The following is a 23,766-nucleotide window of genomic DNA, read 5'->3' on the forward strand; positions in this document are numbered from 1 at the left end:
CCCGTTGCCAGGCGACGGCGGCGGTGCCCGCGCATGCGCAGTGCGCAGTGCCCGCCCCCGCCATGGCCGAGGCCGCCATGGCCGAGGCCGCCATGGCCGCGCGGGTGCCCCCGGACGAGGACGGGGACGAGTGTCTGCCCCAGTACCGGCACCTGCTCAGCCCCGACCTGCTCGCGTGAGTCCCGCCGCTCCGGGGGCCCCGCCGGGGACGCCTCCCCGGGGCCCGGTTCTTACCGTGCCTCTGTCCCCGCAGGGGCCAGGTAGCCTTCATCACCGGCGGCGGCTCCGGCATCGGCTTCCGCATCGCCGAGATCTTCATGAGGTGCGGGAGCCCCTGCGGTGGGACGGCCTCCTCCTTCCCTCCCTCTCTGCCCTCTTCCCTTCTTCTCTTCCCCCCTCTTCCCTTCTTTTCCCGCGCTTTCCTCCTCTTCACCCCCTTCTCTTCTCTTTCCCACCTTCCCATCCCTCTCCCGACTGCGGCACCAGGCCCTGGAAGAGCCGGGATGCGAAGCCGAGGGCGGCAGAGCCCTCAGGGAGGCTCCGGGGGCCGCCGGTGTGGGAGCAGGGCCGGCCCTGCTCCATCCAGCCCGGGCAGGGCTCTGGCTCCGCGTCCTGCGGGCTTGGAGCAGCAGCGATTCCTGCAAGGAACACCCGAACTCCTGCTGATCCCGAGGTGCTGCTGAGGAGCCCGGCCCTTCTCACCTGCCCCTTCCCTGCAGGCACGGCTGCCGGACCGTCATTGCCAGCAGGAACCTGCAGCGAGTGTCGGAGGTGAGTCCGGGCTCCAGCGGGAGAGCTGCGAGCCCTGGGAATCCTTCTGCTCCCTCCAGTGGGAATCTCTCTCCTGTGGGAATAGTGCAATAGGAGGAATGGCTTCCCAGTGCGTCCCAGTCTCCCAGCTCTGGGCACTCCGGCGGTGCTGGTTTGGGGGGTGCACCTTCAGCATGTAGATGCTAAGACAGGTGGCTGTAAAAATAGGAACATTTCTCTGCCACCTCTCTTAGCATCTACACCAGCACAGCTCAGTTAACCTGGAACCTGCTTTCCACAATCATGATGGCTTTTTATGGGTGAGAGAGACAGAAACGAGCTGTGGGGGAGATTTGTCAGCAGGGCAGAGCCTGAGGTTGGGCTTAAACCTCAGCTTGGAGTAGGACCAGACCCCAGGGGTTGTGTGGGTTGAGGTGGGTTGCCTCAGCTGTCCTGTGTTTTGGGGCAGAGGGGAGGGTGCAGGTGTGGTTGGCTGTCATTTCACACTCCCTCATGCTCACGTGCCAGAAGAAGCTGCAAAGCTCAGCAGGTTTTTAGTCCACAGGGGCCAGAGTCTTCTGAGGGCACAGAATCTGCAGTCCAGGGTTCCAGCTGCTCGTGCACCCGTGTGTTGTTGGGGCTCGAAACCTCTCACAGAGTCCCAAACAGAAGTTGGAGCAGCTCTGGTTGTTGTGTGGAGCTGCTGCTGAGCTTGTGTGTCCCCTGTGCTTTATTTGCTGGGGAAAATCTTACTCTTAATGAGCCACAGGGGTGGCCTGTGACAAAGCCTGAGCTGCAGAGCTGGTCCATCTCACAGCCTGCCTGCTCTGTCTTTGCCCTTTTGCCCACTGACTTTTTGGATCTAAAGGGTAATTATGCCTGGGCTCATGCCAAAAATGCCGTGCTGGGGTTCAACCTTTGTACTTGCCCTGCAGAGATGTTGCCTGGGATGTGCTGTGCCCATGGTAGCCCACGCAGGTAACTGGGCTTAGCCAGCTATGGCCTCAGGGCCTGCCCAGCACCCAGTGTGGCTGGGATACAACATGCAAGAGCTTTCCCTGGCTACCCCAGGGCTAGCAGGGTGCTTCCAGGCTGGAGCTGGCCGTGTTCAGGCACATCCCTCCCCTGCCCACACTGTTTGCTGTGTGCTGACAGGGATATCACTCCTGCCTGACTCTGCTCACCTGATACAAGCCTGGCTCCAACTCCTGCTGAAGGAGAGAGTCCCAGGAAGAATCTCAAGTCTCTTTTTGTCCTTGCAGGCCTCGAAAAAGCTGATGGCAGCCACAGGGCAGCAGTGCCTGCCTCTGTCCATTGATGTCCGGCAGCCCCAGACCATCGCGGCAGCCGTGGACGAGGCGCTGAAGGAGTTCCAGAGGATTGACATCCTCATTAATGGTGAGGCTGGCGTGGGCAGGGGGAGGATTTGGGCTCACTGCTGGGAAGGGTGTTCTCCTGCACAGGCATCCCTGGGAGCACAGAGGAAGCAGAGCTCTGTGTGTGGTACATCCATCCCTGTTTGCCGGGGTGTGGATCATCCCTGCTGCCCTCGTGCTGGCTGTGCTGCTGGGCACCCAGAGCCACCAGTTTATCCCTTTGTCAACGCTGTCCCCACGGGCTCTCCAGTGTGCAGATATTACCCCTCACCCTCCCTGTCACAGAAGGGCCCTGACATCTCTGCCAGCCCTGTCCTGACTGTCCCTGTGGTTCAGGTGCTGCGGGGAACTTCCTGTGCCCAGCCAGTGCCCTGTCCTTCAACGCCTTCAAAACAGTGATAGACATCGACACCATGGGCACCTTCAACACCTCCAAAGTCCTCTTTGAGAAGTATTTCCGGGTGAGTGGCACAGAACCAGGGGGCTCTGAGGAGAGCCTCTGGTAGGCAGGGGGTGGTGTCAAACCACACTGTGCTGCTGGGGCATCCAGGGCAGTGCAGAAGGCACAAGGGAGTGCAGCACTCAGGGCTTCCCTACACGGATCCACTCTGTTCCCTTCCAGGGATCCCAGCCCTGAACTGGGGATCCTCCTGTCCCTTGCCCTGGGGCTTTGGGCTGTTGTAGCAGCTTTCCATGCTCTGCCACCTGTAGAAGCTGTGATCTCCTGCTCCTTTTCCAGCTCTGCTGCTTTCCCTTGGCCTTTCCTTCTACCCTGCATGTCCCACCTCTCTGGCAGGGCCCCACTGGCTGCCCCACCTCTGAGATTGGGTGGGTAGAGCTGCCCCAGTGTTGGCCTGGCAGTGCCCATGGGTGACTGTCCCTCCTAGCCCAGCTCTCCTGTGCCTCACAGCCCTCTGTGACCCTTTGTGCTGCTCCCTGCCTAACTCCTCATGTCTTTTCCTTCCCCAGGACCATGGCGGGGTCATCGTCAACATCACGGCGACCCTGAGCTACCGAGGGCAGGCCCTGCAGGTGCATGCTGGGGCTGCCAAAGCTGCCATAGGTACCTCAACACACCCTGCTGGGACTTGGAGCCGTGTGGGGCCAGGAAAGAAGCCGGTTCTTCCCAAATACTGGGATGGGAAGATGCCTTGGGGAGGGGCGAGCGTGAATCGCTGTGGTTACTGCATGCTGGGGTTTGGGATGAGCCTCTTCTCCCCTCCCAGGGCCCTTTGCTCTCAGCCAGACTCTTCTGTGGCTTTTTTTCCCCCCCTCAAAAGAAGTTGCTGGAATGGCTCTGCTCCCCGTTTCTCAGTGCTGTTGCAATCCCTCCCCAGATGCCATGACCCGTCACCTTGCTGTGGAGTGGGGACCCAACAACATCCGTGTGAACAGCCTGGCCCCCGGCCCCATCACAGGCACCGAGGGCTTCCGACGCCTGGGTGAGGCACCCTGGGCTCCCGGCCCTGCCATGGCAGTGCCCCGCTGGTATCCCCTGGGAGGGGACAGGAGGGGCCCCCCGTGCCACACAGCCCGTGGGGTGTTGCTGCCGGGCACGGCTGTGCTGTGGCTTGGCTGGCACAGCCCTTCCCGCATCCCTGGTACCTCCCAGGGCACTGGTTTGGCAGCTGTTTGGGCTCTCTGATGCCATGATGGAGCATGCTCCCCCAAAACTCAGCCCTGCCTCAGGGGTTGGCTCTTGTAGTCCATCAGCAGAGTGCTGGTGCGGCCCCAGAGGATGGGAAAGACCTGGAGCCCTTAGAGTGGGTCCAGGGACCATGGAGATGCTCCGAGGGCTGGAGACCCTCTGCTCTGGAGCCAGGGAGAGCTCAGAGCCCCTTCCAGGGCCTAAAGGGGCTCCAGGAGAGCTGGAGAGGGACTGGGAACAAGGCATGGAGGGACAGGACACAGGGAATGGCTTCCCACTGCCAGAGGGCAGGGCTGGATGGGATATTGGGAAGGAATTGTTCCCTGGGAGGGTGGGGAGGCCCTGGCACAGGGTGCCCAGAGCAGCTGTGGCTGCCCCTGGATCCCTGGCAGTGTCCAAGGCCAGGCTGGACATTGGGGCTTGGAGCAGCCTGGGACAGTGGAAGGTGTCCCTGCCCATGGCAGGGGGGAGAGAAGGAGAAATCCCTCCCAACCCCAACCATTCCATGATTCCATGGTTCTGAAGCTCTCTGAGGTTCTGTCTTGAGCTTGCTGTGTCAGCACAAAATCCCTGCTGGGCTTGAGCTCTGCTCCTTGAAATCTTCTCCGGTTTGTATCCCAGGGCTGTGCCAGGATCTCATCCCAGTTCCCTGGAGCACTCAGCCAGCCCCATGGGCAGTGCTGCAGTGCCTGGCTGGCTGTGGTGCTGGACAGTCCTCCCGGAGTCCAAACTGACTCTTGCCTGTCCCTTTTAGGTGGGAAATCTGCCGAAAAATCCAACCTGTTCTCGGTGATCCCGCTGCAGCGCGCGGGGAACAAGACGGAGATCGCGCACAGCACCCTGTACCTGGCCAGCCCCCTCTCATCCTACGTCACCGGCACCACCCTGGTCGTGGATGGTGGCAGCTGGCTCACCTCCCCCAACAGCTTCTCTGCCTTGCTGGGTATTTCCTCCTCCTCTGCTAAACTCTAGGTGACTGCATTTCCCCCTCGTGGGATTGGAGCAGGGCTTCTCAGGGAAACCCGGCTTTTGCCTGGGGCACAGGGCACAGGTCCTGTGAGGAGCAGCTGAGGAAGCTGGGGAAGGGGCTGGAGCCCCAGGAGCGGCTGAGGGAGCTGGGAAAGGGGCTCAGCCTGGAGCAAAGGAGGCTCAGGGGGGACCCTGTGGCTCTGCACAAGTCCCTGACAGGAGGGGGCAGCCGGGGAGGGTCGGGCTCTGCTGCCAGGGAACAGGGACAGGAGGAGAGGGAACGGCCTCAGGCTGGGCCAGGGGAGGTTTAGGTTGGATACTGGGGAAATTTCTTCATGGGAAGAGTGGTCAGGCACTGGCAGAACTACCCAGGGCAGTGCTGGGGTCACCATCCCTGGGGGGAATTAAAAGCTTTGCATGTGTGGCTACTGGGGACACGGGTCAGTGGTGGCCTTGGCAGTGCTGGGCTCGGGGCATGGCTGTGTAGCAGTGGGTACTGTGTCCTCATGGACAGTCCTAGGGATGCCTTGGGAAGAGCAGCAGAACTTGCTGGATTTTCCCTTTGAGCCTGGCTTGTGACACGGTGTCTCTTGGATGCCTGTCCAGACACCTCTGAGATTCCCCCAAAGCAATATGATGCCCATTTTCTGTGCCCCAGCAGCAGGACTGAGCACAAAGTCTCCTGAGAGCCTCTTCCTTGCCTGAATTCCTGCAGCCTGGCAGGGGAAGGGGTCTCCTTCCTTCCTCTCTTCCCTGCCTGTGTCCCACCTGGCAGGCCCCAGCAGGGCTCTGTCCCCACCTCCACCCTCTCTTACAGATGTCTGGGCTGCAGGAACAAACCAACCCCACTGATGGACAGCATGGACTGACCGATGGACAGATGTGACCTGGGACATCACGGGTGGACATCTCCCAGAGCCACCACCCACAGCCACAGTCTCTCCTCGGCCACTGGTGGTGGTGATGACACTGCCAGTCCCTGGGGGACAGAGCTCTGGGGGTGCTGGGTGGGGAGCGAGCCCACCCCATGCTGCGCCATTGCTGCCTTCTGAGCTGGTGTGGCTGCGGGTGCAGGGACAGTGTGCAGGGCTGGGAAGGTCACTGTCCCTTTGTGGCTCTCTCCAAGCCACTCTCCTGGCCTTTCCCAAGCCCCAAGCAGTGCCACTCATGGATATCCGTCCTCTTCCTCCCCTCTCCTCTATCTTAGCCGGAGAAGTGCCCAAGACCCCCAGCAGCAGCTCCTTTTTGGGAGGGGGAGCAGCTCAGCCCGCCCGGGGTTGGGGTCACCCAGTGTGGTGGGCCCAGCTCTGCCTCGGCAGCTCTTGGAGGGGAAACCCTGGCAGGGGGAAGTGGCCTTGTCCCCTAAGAGGCTCTGGGTGGGACAGTGGTCCCGGCAGGCTGCTGTGGATGCAGCTGGGATGCCCCTGTCTCAGGAGCAGAGGTGGTGTGAGGGCAGATGCCCCCAGGCCCAGCTCTGCACTACAGCACTGTAGGTGTCCAGTGGTCTGTCCACACCCACCTGTCTGTCCCACCAGTGTCACGCTGTCTCCTTCCAGACACTCAAGCTGAGGGTAAATGAAGGGCTAGAACTGCAATCCAGTCCTTCCCTCCTGCTGGGCTGCAGGAGCCACAGTGGGGCTGCAGGGATGGCACTGCCAGAGCCAGCCCTGTCCCTGGTGCCAGCGCCCCAGGGGACACACGCTGCTCATGTGCACGCTCCTGCTGCTGCGGGCAGTTTTTAGGCTCACCCTGACTTCCATGAGGCTTGTTCTCCCACTTAATTGTATTTCCTACTTGATTGTAGACTTGCCAGGTTTTGCTCCTTCCTCCAGGCCACAAATAAAGAACTTGCACCCTGAGCAGTGACGCTTCTCTCTGCTGCATGAGCACCAGTGCCCTGCCCAGCTGACTGGTCCTGGTGGGCCAAACTGGGCCCTGAGGGAGGGGAAAGAGCCACTGTTCCCAGTGGCAGAGCCGTGTGTGGCCCCAGTCCTCAGCTCTGTGGTGCCCCAGTGCTGCAGGCCAGGGGCTCTTGGGGACCTACCACCTCCTCAGCCCCAGTGGCTCTGGGTGCCAGCAGCAGAGGTGATGGGGAGGTGCTGGGGGCTTTGGTGAGAGACTCAGCCCTTCAGAGGGATGGGGATGCAGTGCTTGGGCTGGGATCCTTTGCCCAGGCTCCTGGAATTTGGCTCCAGCTGCAGTATTCCTGAATAACAGGATGTATTTTCTCCTGGAGAAGGCACTTGTGTGATGTGTGTTGGTCCTCACTGCCCAGCTGGAGCCTTGTCTCTGACCTGCATCCCTGTTCTGGGAGGCTCCACGTATTTCACTGTCCTGTTTAACCATGACCAGGTGACCTGGGCACCATCAGGGCTGTCCTGGCTCTGTGGCCACCACAGCAAGAGGGAGCTTAGCTTGGCCATGTCCCTCCAGCACCAGGGGAAGGACAGAGCTCTGGGCTCAGCCTTGGCACGGCCTGGAGCTGCAGGAACCCATCGAGGGGTGCAGAGCTGCCACTCACAGCGTCAGGCTGGCACCTCCAGCCCTGCAGGCACCTTGTTCCCCTGCCAGCCCCATCCACGCAGGAAGCCTGGCTGCTGGAGCTGTCTGGCAACTGGGAACTGTATTCCAGGGGATTTTGCAGGGAATGGTTTAGGCAGGTGTCACCCAGGGAGAGCAGCTGGTGCAGCTGTGCTTCCCCCTGCGGCACTGACAGAGGAGCCCGTCCTGCCCTGCTCACCTTTAGGAATGGCTGTGATGAGGAAAAGGATTTGGAGTGGAAGTTTCCAGCCTTCCCAGCGCTGGACTGACTGGGCAGGGGTGGCAACCTCTCCAGGGCTGAGCATGCTGGGGGACACATGGTGGCCCAGCCTGGCTGATCCTGAGATGTCACACACATCCATGGCCAGGGCAGGGTCACTGGGGCCAGGGATGCTCTTGCTCATCAAGTTTGCTGCTAATTATGCCCAGGGGCTGTAATTCCAGCTGCTCGGCCAGCTCATGGCTGTGTTAGCGGGGTCATCCCTGTGCTCCAGCAGAAACTGCCAGGGCACCAAGCCTGGGGGCTGTGAGCCCTACACACGGGCACCAATTGATGCATGGACGTGGTCCCAGGTGTGCACAGTTCTCCCCTGGAGCAGTTCAGGGATCCCGGTGCACAGTGCTGTCCCACGGGGCTTGGGGGGCCCGGAGCACCGTTCATACCTGGGGCTGGTGGGCGGTCCTGTTGCACGGTTCCCCCCCAGAGGGGTTTGGGATTCTGGAGCATGGTTTGGGTTTGGGGTCCCGGGGCATGGTTTGGGTTTGGGGTCCCGGGGCATGGTTTCTCATGGGGGAGTGCGGGGGTCCCCACTCACGGTGCCCCTCCGGTCCCACGTGCTCGCGCGCCGCCTGGCCCCGCCCCTCCCCTCCGGCCCCGCCCCCGCCGTGCGCGAGCCGGGGAGGGGGCGTGGCCTCAGCACGGGCTCGCGCCGCGGAGGGGCGGGGCGCACCGGCAGGCGAGTGACGTCACCGCCCCGGCTACTGCGGCGGCGGCCGGGCTGGATCTGCCGGTTCTCCGCGGGCGGCCCCGGAGCGGCGGCGCGGGCGGGCGGGCGGCGGGGTTGTGTCTCAGCGCCGCCGCCGCCTCCCCCAAGCCCCGGTCCCGGGCAGGACTCGCGGCCCCGGCGCTCGGATCCGCCGCTCCCCGGGCGGGGCGGGACCGGCGGGGCCGCCCCCGGTGTCGGCGGGCGGGGCCGGCGTTCCTCGCACAAAGCCGTGAGTGCCGCGGGGACCGCACCGGCACCGGCACCGCCCCGATGTGAGCGGGGCATGGCCGCGGGGCATGGCCCGGGGCGGGCGGCAGCGGGCGCGCAGCGCCGGCGGTGAAGATGGAGCCGCGTCCGCCTGGGACCGAGCCCCCGCTGCCCCGGGGGCCGGGACCGGGGCCCGAGCCGGAGCTGGAACCGGAGCCGCAGCTGGAACCGGAGCTGGAACCGGAGCCCGATCTGGACTTGGAAGCGGAACCAGAGCTGGACCTAGAACCGGAGCCGGAGCTGGACCTAGAACCGGAGCCGGAGCTGGACCTAGAACCGCAGCTGGCCCTCGAACCGGAGCCGGAGCTGGCCCTCGAACCGGAGCCAGAGCTGGACCTAGAACCGGAGCTGGACCTGGAACCGGAGCTGGAACAGGACGCGGACCTGGGCCCGGAGCTGGAGCTGGACCTCTGGGCACTTGAGCCCGCCGCTGCCGGCGCGGGGCCGCCGCCCTGGTGCCCGGGGGAGGCCAGGGGCAGCCCGGGCCCGGGGGGCCCCGCCGAGCCCCCGCCGGATGAGGAGCCGCGCCTCCGCCCGGTCTTCGACGCCCTGGACCGCGACGGCGATGGCTTCGTGCGCGTGGAGGAGTTCGTGCAGTTCGCCACGGCCTACGGCGCCGAGCAGGTGAGCGCCGGGCCGGGCACACCGGCACCGCCGCCGCACCTGCCCACCGTGGCCCCCGGCGCTCGCTCCGGGCCGGGGCACCGCGGCTGGTGGCATCCCTGGGTGTCCGGTGGCCCCGCTGCCCGAGGGTGATGGTGGCTCCTGTTGGGGCTCCGGCCCTTGGAGAGCCGTCAGTGTCCCCAAGGGCAGCGCTGGCATCGCCGTCGCCCCGGGTGAAGGGCACGCGCGGGCCCGAGTGGCTCCCCCGCCCCCTGCGCCCGGAGGAACCGGAGCTGCCGTGTCCAGGGCCCGATCCGCTGGGAACAGCAGAGCAGCGCCGCCGGGAGCCGGCAGCCCCGCTCTTTGTTCTCCGTCACTGACGCCTCGGGGTCCGGCTGGGCAGCGGGGACAGCCCGGGAGGTGGGGCTGCTCCTGCCCCCCTTGCTGGCACCTCACTGGCCGTGGATCACCTCCGTAACGGGGAGCATCCCTGCCCATGGCACGGGGTTGGAACGAGGTGATCCTTAAGGGCCTTTCCAACCCCAGCCGTTCCATGGTTCCCTGCTACCACGCTTATCCCGGGTTTGACAACCTGAATGTGTATTTTTTCCCCCCTTTCCGTTGCTTTGTGCCCTGGCGAGCCGGTGTTCCCCGGCAGCAGATCAGAGGCGATGTAATTTGAAGCTGCCTGGGCTGACCCAAAATGGAGCAAGCTCCGGCAGCGCTCACCAGGGGATGGAGATGGATTTGTTGGTGTTTCATGCACTGGCCTGGGCTGGCATCGCTAGCAGGAGAAAAGGATTTTTTTCTTTTTAAGGTGTGCAGGTATTGCTGTGAAGTTTCCCTTTGCCTGCCCAGATCAGCTCTCGTTCTCCCTCCGTGGCTGCTGCGCGGGTATTTAAGTGCCATGACAAAGCAAATCATGTGTGAAGGAGGCTTTTGGTGGAGGAGGGCTTTTCATCCCTGTCCTCCTGCTAGGAACACCTCTCAAAGATAAAACAAAGGTCTTTATTTTAGAAAAACAGCCGTGCAAAGTGGAGATAGGGAACTTCTTTGTGTTGCTGGTGAGGGCACTGTGTGTGCAGAGGGTGTCAAGGTGTGAGCACAGGTACCTGTGCCAGGAGAGAGGCTTTATTCATAAATCCTCTGTTCTGCACTGCCCTGCCGTGGGCCGGGCTCTCTGTGCCACCACCGTGTCCCACTGCTGGCCCCAGCAGAGGAAGCAGGAGCAGACAGCCCACAGAGGCTCCCGAGCCCTGCACACGGTGCCACTTCCCCGGGGGACTGTTTGCCGTCGTGTCCCTTGGCGTGGAGCAGCCCAAGGACGCGGGGAATGGGGACAGGCAGGTGGCTCTGGGCTGTGCAGCTTGGCCCGGCAGCGCCGGCGTGGGGATGGTGCCAGAGCTCCAGAGCGGCCTCGCTGAGCCTGGAAAACACTTTCAGAACATGGCCTGGGGAGTGGCTGTGGGCTGTTAAGGTCACCCCAAAGCTCAGCAGGGTGTCCCCAGAGGTTTTGGGCCGCTGGCCGGTGTCCATCCATATGGATCCATCTGGGAAGGGGCTCTCTGCAGGCTCCGTGTTCCTTGCTGCTGAGCACAGCTAATGCTGCCTGTGCTGCCATAAGTGATGCTTTTAAAACCCATTTCTCATCTGCAAGAGGCTGGTACAGGCAGCTCTTGGCATGCAGAACAGCTGGGTGCTGGTACAGTGAGTGCTGAGTACCTTGGGGAGGTTGGTGTGGCAATGCCTGAGCCAACAGGTCCTGGGCACTCCAGGGGACTGGCAAAGGAGGAGGAGTGATGCCTGTGGTGCAAGAGGACTTGGTGTGAGTCTGCAGCTTAGAAAAGACCAGGGCACACTGAGGGAGGAGGAGAAGGGGTTGGTGGTGGGGTCCGTAAGCTCCCAGCAGATCATGGAATCACAGAATATCCTGGGCAGGAAGGGTCCCACCAGGATCATCAGTCCAGCCCCTGGCCCTGCACAGACACCTCAACAACCCCACCCTGAGCACCCCTGGCAGCGCTGTCCAAATGCTCCTGGAGCTCTGGCAGCCTCGGGGCCGGGACCATTCCCTGGGGAGCCTCTGGGGGAAGAACCTTTCCCTGATATCCAACCTAAACTCCTCTGATGCGTGGAGTAATAAAGAGAGGAGTTCTGGGGAAGTTTCCTGACCTATTTTGCGTGAAGCAGCCAGAACTTGGGCCTAAAGTGGGTCTTTTGGAAAACGGAGATCCAGCTCAGGTGGAATTTAAAGGGGAGGAATATCCCCAGTGGGTAAAACAGTGTTAAGGTGACTACATGGGAGCCTCGCGGTGTAAATAAAGGTTGTGCCACAACCAGAACTGGGATACTGTGAGAGAGGGGCTGGGGTTTGATGGCTGGCTGGATAATCACAAAGGTATCGCAGCAATCAGCAGGCAGTTAACGAGGAACAAATTCCAGCCCTCTTGCTGGAGGTACCTGCTTCCCTTTTTCCTCCCCTCCTTCCTCCTGCCTGCTGCCCACAGGGATGGGTTCATAGTGGTGGAACAAATGGCTAAGTTGAAGCACCACAAGCAGCTGATTCCCGAGGCTGGAGAGGGCTGAAGGGTTAAGGAGAGCCTCTGTGTGTGTGTGTGTATCCACACGGATGAGGAGCTGGAGAGCAGCAAGTGTTGTCTTTAGCTCTCACTCAAACACCAGAGGCATTCATGGGCTGCTGAGCTGAGCGCTGTCAGCTCGTTTGGCTGCAACAATTATTAGCTAAATGTCAAAGGGAAGGCACCAGCTGGCATTTATTCCATAAACACGATGGGATTGTGGATTTCTGGTCGGAAGAATTGGGTCTTTTTCTCTCCGTGGGGATAAAAAAATGGGATTGGGATGGTGTTTTGCTTAAAGTTGGAAGGCTGACTGGGAGAGCTCCGGGACTATGGTGCTGGGATGGGGAAGAGGCAAAGATAAAGACAGTTTGTTTTGCTCTGCAGCGATAACAGTTGATAGGGATTGAGGCTCTGGCCAGGAGCTTCATCTTCAAAGGGGTGATGAGAGGATGGTGCTGGGGGTGACACCTGAGCCAGAGGTGGCCTTGAGCAGGGAAGGGACAGCCTTGGGATGGTCCTCCCACAGCCTGTCCCAGGAGGATGTTTGTCCAACGTGGATTGTTCTGCCACTTGAAAAGCTCACACGGACCCCTGATGTGTTCCATGGACTTGCAAACAGGATTTGGGACAGAAAAGTCTTGAGGACAACTTGATTTTTTCTCCCCTGGACTGCTCACAAACCACCTGTGAGGCAGCTGCCAGCGGTGGTGTGTTTTTATTGTCTCCTTTCCCTCCCCTTTCTCCCTGCGTTTCTCTGGCATCTGATGCTCCCTGGAGCCGCTGGCTGGGACGGCAGGATGGAGTAAGATTGGCTTAAACAGTGAGCAGGGAGGTGGAGACACACTTTTATGTCACCTAGCAAAGCAGGAGGGGTTGTGTCTTGCACTTCTGGGGGTTGCACAGAACCTAAGGCCGTTGTGCAAGCACTTTGGGTTTAAATTTAGCTTTAAAATTTAATGTTTTGTGTCTTGCCCGCTGTACCCTTGCACTGTGTCTGGCTGGCTGAGGTGACAGAGCCCAAGCCTTTTCTCTCTGGATTGATTTCCAGCAGGCTCAGAGGAGAATGGATTGTTTGTAAGGCTGAGGACAAGCATCCTGCTGGCACCTTGGGTTGTTTTTCCTTTTTTGTTTTGATCTAACAGACAATTGGAGAAGGAAAAGCCTCTTGCACCACATGATCTCGCTGCCTTGGCTCAATTAAGAGAAATCCCAGAGTTTGTCTAACCCACTTCCAAAGGCTCAAAGGGATCTTCAGCCCTTTTTTTCTTCCTCTTGATGATCAGTTTGAGCTTCATTTCAGTGTGATTTGTTTTGCTTTCTTTAACATTTCCATCCCTCAATACCTGCCCTGCTACCACATCAGCTCATCCTCAGCTGAGCTCTCCATATTCAGCTTTTACCTTTCCCTCAGGGGATGGTTTATGAAGGGTTTTATCAGGTTTGTTGTACTTTTCTCAGTCTCTTGGAATGGGGTGCCCAGCCTGAGCTGAGAGCTGCCGAACAAATCCCATTTTGGGGCTGGCAGGGATCACTCCAGACTGCAGCTGCAAAAATCCTGCAGTTGGTTTTTAGTTTTGAATAAAACAATGTGAAAATCTGGCAATTCGTTTCTGTAATGAAGTCTGGATAGTGTCAAACTGCAGCTTTTTAGTGGTTTCCCCCCCCATGGTGATGCCAGGCTGGCTTTTCCTGCTCCCCTCAGATGGATCCCTTGGGAATTGTGTACCTGGATCCAGTGCTTCCTCCTTCCATCTCCCCTGGCGATGCTGACATTGCATCTGATTTTGGATGTCCTCCCTCTTCCCCTTGGTTTTCTCCCACTTCCCCCAGATTTTTGTGAAATCTGATAGTCTGAATCTCTGTCATGAGGAAACCTCAATTACTATTATTATTTTTCATTTTCTCATGGTTCTTAGCCAGTTTGAGCAGAGGAAATGCTGGTTTTATGAAGAGATTTCTAAATTTACCTATCAGGGTTTCACAGGCAAGTGAGGCTTAAATTGCCTCCAACTGTGTTGCTGCTGCTGCACCTTCCAGAGGCTTTAACTGCTGTTTAACTTCATAGAATATCCAGGTTTGGAAGGATCATCAGGTCCAGCTCCTGGAATTTTGTTCCTGCTGTGGAAGGGGGCTGGGATGGCAGTGGGGGATGCTCTGGGTCTGCAGTAGGTGCCTGTGGACACCCCTGTGTGCTTTGGAACAGCAACAAATATGAAATATTCTGCTTGCTTTGACCAAGGGCCCAGTTTTTTCCCCCCAAAGAAAATCATGGCAGGGAATTTGTGGGTTTTGGAGGATTGGGTGGGAGCCCTTTCCTCGCCTCCTCCCTCTCCTCCTCCCTCTCCTCCCTCTTCAAAGGGCTTTTACCACCATCAATAAATAACAGGTCTGTATGCTCCAGGAGCTCCAAGACAGGAGTTTTTCTTTCTCTCTCAGAGAGGAAAACGCTTCCAAGCCAACATATTTTGTGTAATTTTGGGTGAGGTGGTGGCTGGTTTGCAAATTCCATTTTCAGCTTGCTTGATTCACTTATAAATATCCCAAAAGCCTCTGAGGAAGAGACGATTCCCGTGCTCCCGGGTTTTTTTTGCTGCTCCTGCTCGGGTTTGGCATTAAGCTCCTGGGAGGCCTCCTGGGAATGGTGGGAAGGGCTGGGAGCAGATCAGAGCCCGGGCAGAGCTCTCTGGTGCTGTTTTTGTGGCTGGAATCAGATGGATGGCTTATCCTGGCCTGTGAATGCTCAAAGGCTGGGTTTGTCTGTGTGGGCTGGGAGGAGGGTGCTGCTGGTAATTTTATCCCAGCTACCAGTTTATTAAATCAACCTTTTTATTCTGCCCTGCTCCCTCAGGTTGAGAGTGCAGTGAGTGAGGAGTGGGTTTTTGGGAGAGGGACTTTGGACAAGGGTCTGGAGGGACAGGACACAGGGAATGGCTTCCCACTGCCAGAGGGCAGGGCTGGATGGGATATTGGGGAAGGAATTGTTCCCTGGGAGGGTGGGCAGGCCCTGGCACAGGGTGCCCAGAGCAGCTGTGGCTGCCCCTGGATCCCTGGCAGTGTCCAAGGCCAGGTTGGAGGGGGCTTGGAGCAGCCTGGGACAGTGGAAGGTGTCCCTGCCCATGGCAGGGGTGGCACTGGATTGGGTTTAAGGTCTCTTCCAACTCAAAGCAGTCTGGGATTCTATGATTTATTTTGATCAAGGTTAGTTGTGTTCCTCTGGAATTTGAGTTCATTTCTGCAAATAAAGAAACATTCTTTACCCAGAAGAAGGAAAAAGCATCACCTGTCCCACCTTTGCAGAGTTGGCACAGGCTGTGGGTAAGGGAACAAAGCCAGGGTGTCCGGGGAATGGGGTGTGGGTGCAGCACCAGTGAAGAGCCCAGTTTGTACTGGGTGGGCACTGCCCCGGGCTGGGACAGGAGCCCCAGTGGCAGAAAAGGGCCCATCTGAGGGTTTTCAGTGTTGGGTGGAAAGAACCTTAAAGCCCATCCCATTCCACCCCTGCCATGGCAGGGACACCTTCCCCTATCCCAGGCTGCTCCAAGCCCCGTCCAACCTGGCCTTGGACACTGCCAGGGATCCAGGGGCAGCCACAGCTGCTCTGGGCACCCTGTGCCAGGGCCTTCCCACCCTCACAGGGGAAAATTTCTCCATGAGATACGGTGTAAATCTCTCCTCTTTCAGTTCACACCCATTCCCCCTTGTCCTGTCACTGTCTGCCTGTGTAAAACTTGTTCTCCCTCTCTTTTTATAAACCCCCTTTAAATACTGAAAGAAGAGAGGTGGATTCATGAGAGGCTTCCTCTCAGGAGCAGGGCTGTGATTGATTAAAATTGGATTGGGCTCATCATAATTAACTGATTGGAATATGACAGTGCACCACAGCACAGGGCTCATTTCGATGGCTCTTGCCCACGGTGCCCTCTCCCAAAGCATTCCCCAGCTGCTGATACTATTATGTAACCCAGCCCAGACAGTAATTGATAATCATTACAATTGCCCACAGAATTCCTCTCCACTTTATTCCTGTTTGACTTCCGTTTTCTGCTCGTTGTCAGAGGAATGATCCGCTTGGAACCCAGGGGCTTTTTTTTTTTTAATTCCTGGGTTTGGAATTTTGCAAAACAAATGACTTCCCTTTAGCCTCAGCCTGCTTGGGCAGGGAGAGCTGCTTCTGCTGGGCCACCCTCAGCATCCCCTCTGCCATGGGACCAACATTTTTCCAGCTCTGGGAAGCTGCTGGCAGTGAACCATGGCTTGCTTCTCCTTGTTCCTCATTCCTGGCTCCATCTTTTCCTAATTCCTGCATGGGTTCCTGGCCTGGCACCCCAGGCTGGTCCCTGCTGAGCCGTTCCCTCAGTGTGGTTGTGTAAATTCAGGCACCTGTGGAAAATGGAGGTACAAAGCTGCCAGACTGGTTCTGCTGAGCTGGGAATCAGGGGAGCTTTGAGGTTGGAAAGGACCTCTGGGATCATTGAGTCCAACTGTTCCAACACTGCCAAGGCCACCACTAAAACATGTCCCCAAGTGCCACATCCACATGTTCTTTGAACACTTCAGGGGTGGTGACCCCAGCACTGCCCTGGGTAGTTCTGCCCATGCCTGACCACCCTTCCCATGAAGGAATTTCCCCAATATCCAACCTAAACCTCCCCTGGCCCAGCCTGAGGCCGTTCCCTCTCCTCCTGTCCCTGTTCCCTGGCAGCAGAGCCCGACCCCCCCGGCTGCCCCCTCCTGTCAGGGACTTGTGCAGAGCCACAAGGTCCCCCCTGAGCCTCCTTTGCTCCAGGCTGAGCCCCTTTCCCAGCTCCCTCAGCCGCTCCTGGTGCTCCAGCCCCTTCCCAGCTCTGCTCCCTTCTCTGGACACGCTCCAGCCCCTCAGGGTCTGTTTCGTCGTGAGGGGGCCCAGAGCTGAGCCCGGCACAGGAGGTGTCCCAGCAGTGCTGATTGCAGGCCTTGCTCCCATTGTGGCAGGGCCTGGCAACCCAGGGAGTGAATGTGGCCTTGGGGAGTTGTGCATTTTGTCCTTGCAGTGAGTCTCCCACATGCCAAAGGCATTCCCAGCTCCTCTCAGAGCGCAGTCCCTGCTCTCGGTGTGCACTGAGCTGCCTGGAGCCGCTCTCCTGATGGGGTTTTTGGGACATCTGCAGTGCAGCTGTTGGCTGAAGCAGCCCAGTCTGCAGGACAGTTGTGCTTCCCTGATTGTCCCATGTCAGGCAGAGCCCCCAAAGCTCCTCTCAGCCTTCAGTTTCCACTTTAAAATCTTTCCATCTTTCAGTCCCCTTCCCACACGTGGGATGGTGCTGAGGGCTGGTGCTTTTGGTTCAGGCCTGAGGCCTCCCAGCAGAGACAGGATTGCAACCAACCACAGTGGGAGAAACATCAGGGATTTCATCAGGCTGCTCTCAGAGTCACTGGTGGTTCATGTCTTGGTGTGTCTGTGCTTTGGATCATCCAATATTTGGGTTGGAAAGAACCTTAAAGCTCATCTAATGCCACCCCCTGCCATGGGCAGGACACCTTCCCCTATCCCAGGCTGCTCCAAGCCCCAATGTCCAACCTGGCCTTGGACACTGCCAGGGATCCAGGGGCAGCCCCAGCTGCTCTGGGCACCCTGTGCCAGGGCCTGCCCACCCTCCCAGGGAACAATTCCTTCCCAATATCCCATCCATCCCTGCCCTCTGGCACTGGGAAGCCATTCCCTGTGTCCTGTCCCTCCATGCCTTGTCCCCAGTCCCTCTGCAGCTCTCCTGGAGCCCCTTTAGGCCCTGCAAGGGGCTCTGAGGTGTCCCTGGAGCCTTCTCTTGTCCAGGTGAGCACCCCCAGCTCTCCCAGCCTGGCTCCAGAGCAGAGGGGCTCCAGCCTTCAGAGCATCTCTGTGGCCTCCTCTGGAACGACTCCAGCTCCACGTCCTTATGTTGGAGGCCCTTGATGTGCTTGGCAGCAGGAAGGTACCTGCAGGCTGAAAGAGAGCTCTGTGTTAATAGGGGAGTCATGGTTCATATCAGTGGTACCTGACATGAACCTTGTTTTGGGATCCTAAAACTTCCAAGCCCAAGGAACAGCCCTGAAGATGCCGTGGAGCAATGGAAATACCAGCCTGGGCTTTCTGCACGGCTGAGAGCTCTGCAGAAGTTGTCTCTTCTCCCCAAATTCTGGGTTGTGATGAGGCTTCCCCCTCCCTGGAGAGCTTTTGCTGGAGTTGGTGTGGGGCAGAGTAAGTCATTAATGGTCCTGTGGGTTTAGGGATGGAGGGGACAGTACTGAGGAGAGCCATGGGGACAATTCCTCCTGAAGTGCCACTGCTGCCGAGCTGGAGTGCTTGGTGTTGGCTCCATGGGGGAGAGCAGCTGGAAGAGCCCAAGTCCCTGTGTGTGGTGGTGGATCCTTCCCTGGCACACAGCTGTCCTGCTTTTGGGGCCGGACCAGGGTTTCCCCAATGCAAGTGAGGATGGGAGAGCCTCGGTGGGTCAGGGATGGGGCTCCACCACTGCTGGCACGAGGGCTCCTTGTGGCCATGGGGTTGGTTGCAGGCACTTTATTCCTGATTTTGGTCAGGGTTTTTCCCCTCTCTAGGGAGGAAACTGCTCTTAAAGCAGGGAATCCTGGAGGCTGCTGTGGAGAGAGGTTCCAGGCTGCTGGGAGCTCGGCTTCTCCCTGCTTAGCTCCTTCCAGTGTGACAGCAAATCCCCTTTTCCTAGGAATGCCAGTGACTAAACTGCCTTTGCTCCCTGTTACCACCTTCTGTGATCCTATTGAGGCCGAAGCACTCAGGGACAGCAGTATTTGATGTGCTGGATTAAATGACGTGAATTCCTGAGTTCCTGTGTGTGTCCTGGTGTGTCCCAGCAGTGCATGGCCTGGGCTGGTGACAGCTCTGGGGATGTCCTGTGAAGCTGTCAGTGTCCCAAAGGTGCTTACAGCTTTGTTTGCAGGCTGTCCCTGTGTTTGGCAGCGTGGTGAGCAGCCTCGGAGCGCCCTGATTGATTTATTTTTGATAACACATTGTAGTTTTCCAGAAGAAAGAGCTCCTGTTCCCTCTGTGCAACGTCCCGTGGTGAAATGCCAGTGGTGTTACGTTGTGTTTGAGTCACTGCTGCTGCTGGAAGGGCTGTTCAGCCTGCACACTGCTCCTGCTTCTCCTCTCCCCTGAGGAGGAGGAGGAGGAGGAAAGCTGGAGGGAGAGGACCTGGTGCTGGGAGCTGCGTCATCTGGCAAGACCCGGCGGAGCCGACTGTGGAAAATCCATTTGCCAGAGTCCAGTAGTTAGCTGGGCTCCAGCAAAACATGCAGGAAGTCAAAGGAGCCCAAACCAACAGTGTTTAGAGAGAAGAAGCTGTTGGGGGCAGGAGGCGAGGGGTGAGGGCTGCTGTGGGCACCGGGCACGGAGCTGGGCCGGGATCCATCCACGTGGCTGCTCCACAGCCCCACGTTCCCAACCAAATACAGCATGGAACGAGGGGCTGCTGGAGGGGCTCTGCTTGGAGAAGGTGTATCCATGCTGAAAGTGAAAATCTCCTAGTGGGAAAATAACACTCGGTCCCACCTTGGCTTTAGAAGCTGATCAGGCCATGGAGGCTTTCCTGCTGCCTCTGGCCAGGCAGGGATGAAGAGGCAGCTGTTGCCTCCCTTTTGTCTGGCCACGTTCCTTGTTTTTTTCCAGGGGAGTGGCTGTTCTTCACCCTGCTCACTGTGTGTGTGTGAGGAGTTTACAGCTGGGGGGGGGGGGGGGGGTAGAAATAAAATGTGGATATCCTTGTGGAACTTTTTCCCTGTGCTTGCTAAATGGATGCAGCAACCAGCTAATCCTCTCCTGGCTACTTGGAACTCTGGGACTACTGTCCTGGCAGGAGCACAGCAGGGAGGATGCAGAGAGCAGAGGGAAGGTTTGTGGGACCTTCCCTGAAACGTCCATGGGGAATTTTGGAAGCTTTGGTTTGGAATGAGAGGGTGCTGGAGGTCTTGGTTGGAAACAGGAGAGTGCTGGAGGTCTTGGTGTGGAATAGGAGCGTTCTGGAGACCTTGGTGTGCAACCGGGAATTCTCTCTTGGACTTGCAGCTTCACCTCCAGGCTGTGTGGAGCATCCAGCCCGTTCTGGCGTTGCAGGATGGCTGAGGTGTGGTGGGTGAAGGAGGGATGCTGGTGGCACAGGCAGGACTGACAGCCCAGAGCACAGAGGCAGGTCCCCTGTGCAGGGCAGGGACTTGGCTGCCAGCCTGGCAGACACCTGCAAAGCCACGGAGCAGATTCCAGGCCTCCTGCTGCTCCCCTGCTCAGGGGAGGTGCTGGAGGAGCATTAGCGTTGCCATGGGGATGTTTGGTTGGTGTGGTGATGCCTTCATGCCCAGGGCTTACAATCCCGGAGCTCCTGGGCTTCCCAAACTATGCATGGCATCTCAGCCTCTTCTCCCTTGCTCCAGGAATCTACCTCTGAGCCTTTGATCCGTTCTCTGGGCTCTTTTTCGCCCCTCTGGCACATCTACTCCGTGTCCTTTGCACAAACAGCCCTTTCTGAAGCAGCCTGAAGGGGTGCCAAAAGGAGGGGAATAATTTGAAGCAGCTCTAAAAGAGAAATAAGTCTTTATGCTTTACTGGTCTCTCGCTCAGGCTTGTTTGTGTTCCAGTTTTGCCAGGGTGGCAGGCACAGTGGGGCTGGGCCGGGTGGGTTCCTTCTGTCCTGTTCAGCTGCTCGTGTTTGCCACTCCCCTGGGCTTCACCTCTGCGGCCTCAGAGGCTCCTTGTGCCCACCACATTCCCAGCATTTACAAGCTGAGAGGTGCAGCTCTCTGCCCCCAACGTCAGGAGGATGTGGAGCTGCTGGAGAGAGTCCAGGGGAGGCCACGGAGATGCCCCAAGGGCTGGAGCCCCTCTGCTCTGGAGCCAGGCTGGGAGAGCTGGGGGTGCTCACCTGGAGAGGAGAAGGCTCCAGGGACACCTCAGAGCCCCTTGCAGGGCCTAAAGGGGCTCCAGGAGAGCTGGAGAGGGACTGGGGACAGGGATGGAAGGACAGGACACAGGGAATGGCTTCCCAGTGCCAGAGGGCAGGGCTGGATGGGATATTGGGAAGGAATTGTTCCTTGGGAGGGTGGGCAGGCCCTGGCACAGGGTGCCCAGAGCAGCTGTGGCTGCCCCTGGATCCCTGGCAGTGTCCAAGGCCAAGGTTGGACGGGGCTTGGAGCAACCTGGGACAGTGTAAGGTGTCCCTGCCATGGCAGGGGTGGAACTGGATGAGATTTAAGGTTCTTTCCAACCCAAATCATCCTGTGATGCTGTGATTACAACCCTTGTGTGAGTTATAGCCTATACATTGTGTTTTGGGGAGGATGAGTGTGCCAAGGCAGTGGGAGCATTTATCCTGGGATGTGCCACGGAGGTTTGGTGCTGTTTACCAACCTGGAGGGGAGCACACGGTAGCAAAGGCCACCATCCTGGGCTTGGACAGGGTGTACCCAAACAGCCCCATCACACAAACACCGCGGTTTGGTGCTGGGCACTTTGCGTGGAGCCAGACCAGGCAAAACATTCAGCATCTTAAAATGCCTCATCCTCGGCGTGTGAGCTCCTGGTGTGTTTTATTGTGCTTTTTGTCTGTTCAGATCAGCTCCAAGCCCTGCAGAGGCTCCGTGTCCCTGGCACGACACAACCCAGGGTGGCTCCGTGGTGGCACTTGCCTCTTCCCCCAGGGTAGAGGCGTGGGTTTTATCTAAGGAGTAACCAGGCACTAAACCTTTTTTCTTTCGTGATTTAACCCAGCCTCCTGCCCCTGAGCCGTGTTTGGAAAGGTGAGAACAGGTTTCCCTTGTCATCAGAGGAACAAAAGCTAGAAACAAAGGCTTCAGTGGCTTGGAGGGTGGAGGAGGAACCCTCTTCAAGTTCATTCAACAAGTAAATATTTAGAGTAGAGCATCGTGGCTGCTGAAGCCTTTGAGCACTTAGGGAGCGACAGGAAACCTGGAACACTTGAGACAAACAATTAAATTTGGATTAAAACCATCTCAGTGTAACTTATATTCCTGTTAATGTTTCCAAACCATCCTTGAAGTTGTTTGTTTAAATACGTTTTTATGCTTCAGTGGCAACAATTGAGGGATAATTTGGAAATGTCACACTTGGCATTTGAGAACACACTTAAATACCACAAATTGAAGCTTCTGAAGCCCTGGTGAGCACAGAGGTGTTCCTGCCTCCAGATATCCTTGGAGCTGGTGGGGTTAGTCCTAAAAGGTCCTGTACAGACCAGAGGAATTTCTGCCAGCGGGTAAAATACCCCAAAATTCTGGATGTGATTGATCCAGGTGGTGGAGATCTCCTGCAGTTCAGCTCCACACTCTGCACCAAGGGCCTGGCTGGATCCATTTGTCCTGGTTTCTTGTGGGTGTGGGCAGGAAGGATGTGGGTCCTCAGGCTTTTTTGGCTGCCAGCTCTTTAAAACATATTCTGGCTTCTTTTTCTGCTTCCTGGTGAATTTTGAGTGTTTGAGGGAAAGTCTTTTCCTGTGCAGGCTGTGTGGAGGGGATCTGGTTCTCAGTATCAGCTTTGGGCTGGTTCTTGGCTCACAGTTGGCTTGGAGATCTCTTCCCTTCCTTTTCCTAAAGGGGAAGATGGGGGTTTGGTGGGGAGGGAATTCTCTCCTGTCCTTTCTGTATCCGCATCTCTCCCATCTGGCATTTCCTGCAGAAGGAGCCTGGTGACCCTGGGAGAGCCTTTGGGGCCAGAGTCAGGGGAGGCAAGACTGGGGGAGAAAGTGCCCCAAGGAGGTGAAGTACAGGAAAAGCTAGAGGCAGGCTGAGAAGCTTTTCTCTTGGATTAATAGGAAAAGGAGGATTTGTTAGGCAAGTGGGTATTAAATGGCAAGGATCTGATCTTCCTGGGAAGAGGATCTGTCTTGGGCACTTGCTCACCTTGTTCCTGCTCTGTCTTGGTTTGTGGGTGATCTCTCTCCCATTCCTCTTCTTTGAATACTTGCAGGCTTATCCTTACAATAATTACTCCTCTTTATTCCTCCTTTTAAATACAGGAAGCTTATTCCCCTTCTACCTTAAATAGTAGCTTTGATTATTTCTTCTGTGGCAGGAAAAGTTGAGAACAACCCAGGCTGAGGTTTCCTAAGTCTCAGGAAGGTACCTGGATGCTCGGGTTCAAGTACCACGCTGGGAACAGAGGCCCTGCAGTGCTGGAGCCTCGGGATGAAGGGATGGGAAGGATGAGCTGATGTCTGGGCAAGATTAGGGAAGAAAACATCTTAACCAGGGCTGCTTATGGTGGACCTTTAAATAGAGACCTGAGCAGGCACAATCTGCCTGCTGAGCTCCTCCTGGAGCTTTGGGAAAGGCTGGGAGAGCAAAACCCAGGGCAGCCAGCCCTGGGTCAGCGCTGCCACTTGTGAAATAAATAATGCAATTCTTGCACTGCTTACTCACAATTGACCACGGCTGCTCCCTGTAATGAGATCTGCCCCTCGGGGGTGTTTTAAAGGTTACTTAATTAGGTGTAATTGCAGCAGAATAGAAACCTGCTTTGAGGTTCTGAGTGCTCTGTGGAGTGCCAGCTCCTTCAGCAAATTAGGGAGTCAGATCCTATAAACACGGCTGGAGCCAGAGTAATGCAGAGTTACCAGCCTCCCCCTCGGCCTGGCTGTTTATGGCAGTGAAGCCACAGAAGAGAAGTGCTGGGAAGGGTGTTCCTGGCTCTGGGAATGGCGCAGCTGTGGATCACATCCCAGCAGCAGTGTGGCGAGGCAGCGTGAAGCTGTGCTCACATTGTGGAGCTGGTAATGCTCTCTCAGCACCCAGCACGGGGGATGGATGTGGTCTTACCCCAGACAAATGCTGCATTAGCAGGGCTCAGCTCATTTCAGCTGATCCCACTGCAGCCCGTGGATTTAGGGAGCGTGGGATCTGAAGAGAGCTCTATGGGGCCAGCTGTGTCTTTGGCACGGCCCCTTTGGTTTGGCTGCAGGAGCTTCAGCAGTTCCAGCACATTTCCCAAAGGTGAAAAAAGGATACTCTGCCTTCTGTCATCAGCATTTCAAAATATTCTACATTTT

The 23,766-nt window shown here is 57.7% G+C and overlaps 2 protein-coding genes across 5 annotated transcripts in view; both read left to right on the forward strand.

Moving 5' to 3' along the window:
* The first annotated feature begins 46 nt into the window (after window positions 1-46).
* Window positions 47-6,602, forward strand: DECR2 (2,4-dienoyl-CoA reductase 2). Of its 2 annotated transcripts, none has more exons than XM_048320642.1 (9): window positions 47-175; window positions 254-322; window positions 720-771; window positions 2,013-2,148; window positions 2,463-2,587; window positions 3,096-3,189; window positions 3,464-3,568; window positions 4,529-4,746; window positions 5,561-6,602. In XM_048320642.1, exons 1-8 carry the CDS (start codon window positions 63-65, stop codon window positions 4,744-4,746), a joined length of 912 nt encoding a protein of 303 aa, XP_048176599.1. In that variant the 5' UTR covers window positions 47-62; the 3' UTR covers window positions 5,561-6,602. The 2 variants fall into 2 exon arrangements, with proteins under 2 accessions (XP_048176599.1, XP_048176598.1); XM_048320641.1 differs by having other exon boundaries at window positions 4,529-4,717.
* Window positions 6,603-8,495: 1,893 nt separating this feature from the next.
* RAB11FIP3 (RAB11 family interacting protein 3) overlaps window positions 8,496-23,766 on the forward strand; it is a 75,354-nt gene continuing 60,083 nt past the window's right edge. The window contains exons 1-2 of one of the 3 annotated variants that reach the window (XM_048320604.1): window positions 8,550-8,744; window positions 8,829-9,161. In XM_048320604.1, the coding sequence (XP_048176561.1) occupies window positions 8,613-8,744; window positions 8,829-9,161 (465 nt within the window). In that variant the 5' untranslated portion in view covers window positions 8,550-8,612. Of the gene's footprint in view, window positions 9,162-23,766 lie in introns of all 3 variants that reach the window. The other 2 variants (XM_048320602.1, XM_048320605.1) reach the window with 2 other exon arrangements.

This window comes from Corvus hawaiiensis, chromosome 16 (genome assembly GCF_020740725.1).
Source record: "Corvus hawaiiensis isolate bCorHaw1 chromosome 16, bCorHaw1.pri.cur, whole genome shotgun sequence".
NCBI lineage: Eukaryota > Metazoa > Chordata > Aves > Passeriformes > Corvidae > Corvus > Corvus hawaiiensis.